The sequence below is a fragment of the Triticum aestivum genome, chromosome 4D (genome assembly GCF_018294505.1).
Source record: "Triticum aestivum cultivar Chinese Spring chromosome 4D, IWGSC CS RefSeq v2.1, whole genome shotgun sequence".
NCBI lineage: Eukaryota > Viridiplantae > Streptophyta > Magnoliopsida > Poales > Poaceae > Triticum > Triticum aestivum.
In genome coordinates, this window is record NC_057805.1 from 6,793,146 (window position 1) to 6,795,197 (window position 2,052).

The following is a 2,052-nucleotide window of genomic DNA, read 5'->3' on the forward strand; positions in this document are numbered from 1 at the left end:
ATCACCGTATCCATAGAAGGGTAGGGTTAATGGTACTATCAGAGACGGTGAACTAGCGAAGGAGGTCGCGACTGGCGAGGCACAAGCGACAACATAGCTGGTCACAGGTTATTGGGGCCTAATGGTCGGCCCATGTTGGAGGTGGTTCTTTGGGGCGAGAGGAGGAAGAAAGGCCCTCTGCCGACGGACCCCGATCAGATGGTACAAAAAAATGCTGGAATCAAAAAGAAAGAAAGAAATCAGTTCACTCACAAATAGTCGGCACGGTTACAAGTGTCTATCTTTCTGCTTTTTGCCACCATGATATCTCTAAGAAAATGTTTTTTTCAGTGGCAAAGTGACAGTGAAAATTAATATTGTTTAGTTGTGTCATTTGTCGTCCAAAAGAGCAAGGTTGATTAAAGATCCTAATTTAAAAAAATGTGTCCTTAAATAAATAGTCATTCAAACTTCCTACTAATTAAGAAACGGGTGTAGCAAATCAACAACATAATAAATATGTGGGCTCCAATGATAGCATTCATGTTCAATGGAAACACATGAATTCACACTTTTAGACCAGATTGATGAATGTGAAGCAAATTTTCTTCTGTTTTGAAACTTTCGCTATCGAAGATGGCTCATAGTTAAAATTTTAAAGACTTATATTACTTGGTTGGACAATGCCTCCCATCGTGTCCGATATCACGGGCTTTTTCAAACTGTGTGCCGTAAGCATATCATGGTTGCAGAATTCCGTGTCTCGCTGCCAAATGTGATTTCCGGGAGGATTTAGTAGGCTGTTGACCAATAGTGCGGAAAGTTTTGCTAGAATGATTAGATTCCATTTAGTTGTCACAATGTCCGAATTTGGAATAGAGCGAAATTATATAGTGATTTCTCAAAAAAAAAAACTTTGTTTATGGTTTACAATAGCTGCTTGTTAATCCCGAACGCCACTTATATGCATTTTTTTTACAGAAATTTTATAAAAGAAATATAAAGTGGGAACAAATTCGATTAAGAATGAATTACGAACAAGGCAAACAACCAACAAACTGTGAGGCGAACCGGGCGCAGCTCAAGTGGTTAGATTTCCTATAGTGCAACCAAGATGTTGTGCCGGTTCAATATCTCAAAGGTGCTTATAAAAATAAGGTATGCGTATATGCGCTCATAAGGTTGAACGTACGTGAATGTATGCAAGTATATACTGCATCCGTAAATTAATATAAAAACGTTTAGATTATTATTTTAGTAATTTAAATGCTTTTATATTAGTTTACCGGGGAAATACGTTTGTACCATGTTGAAAACACGGGAGCATGACTTGTTCAACCGTGCGCCGAACCTACGTACTGCGCACCACTTGCCGTAAGAAACAGTGGCCCAAGACTACTCCGCACCGGTATAGGTCAAAAGAAGCCGCCAACGCCAGGTGCAATAAACTCCCACCCCGAAGGATCATCGAGGTCGGCCATGGCCACGAGTATCCACGCCATGAGGTTGACCGCCATTCTAGGAACGTATTACATGGGCCCCGTCTTGTTCCCCATATATATGGTACTGGAGCAGCTCGGCATCTTCATCTCGCCTTAGCGCTCGAGGAGATCGATCAATCAGTCATTTACTCTGTCCTATTCTTCTTGATCGCCATGGCATGGGGGAAGAAGAAAGTTGGCGAGTCGGCATCGCCCGGCGCCTCGCCATGCCACTTGGACGAGCGGCACAAGGTCCCGAGAGGGCACGTCCCGATGGTCACCGGCTGCGGCCAGCGCGTGGTGGTGGCCGTGAGGCTGCTCCGGGACCCATGCATCGCGGAGCTGCTTCGCATGGCGGCGCGGCAGTACGGGTACGGCCAGCCGGGCATGCTGCGGATCCCATGCGACGCCGGACATTTCCGCCGGGTCGTCGACGGAGCGCTGCGTGCACAGAGCCGACTAGCCGCCCGGCCTGACACGTGAAGAGAGCATGCATGTGTGGAGCTGCGTGTACATATGCAACGTCCACAGTGTAGTAGATGTATGTATGTATGTATGTAGGTGGATATATACTCATATAGACATGCATGCG

The 2,052-nt window shown here is 45.5% G+C and overlaps 1 protein-coding gene across 1 annotated transcript; it reads left to right on the forward strand.

Moving 5' to 3' along the window:
- The first annotated feature begins 1,634 nt into the window (after window positions 1-1,634).
- Window positions 1,635-1,943, forward strand: LOC123100149 (auxin-responsive protein SAUR71-like). The gene has a single exon (XM_044522121.1). It carries the CDS (start codon window positions 1,635-1,637, stop codon window positions 1,941-1,943), a length of 309 nt encoding a protein of 102 aa, XP_044378056.1.
- Window positions 1,944-2,052: the final 109 nt, after the last annotated feature.

Excerpts from the sequence above, each read along its gene's own strand:
- LOC123100149 (XM_044522121.1), top strand. The coding sequence starts at position 1,635 with ATGGCATGGGGGAAGAAGAAAGTTGGCGAGTCGGCATCGCCCGGCGCC.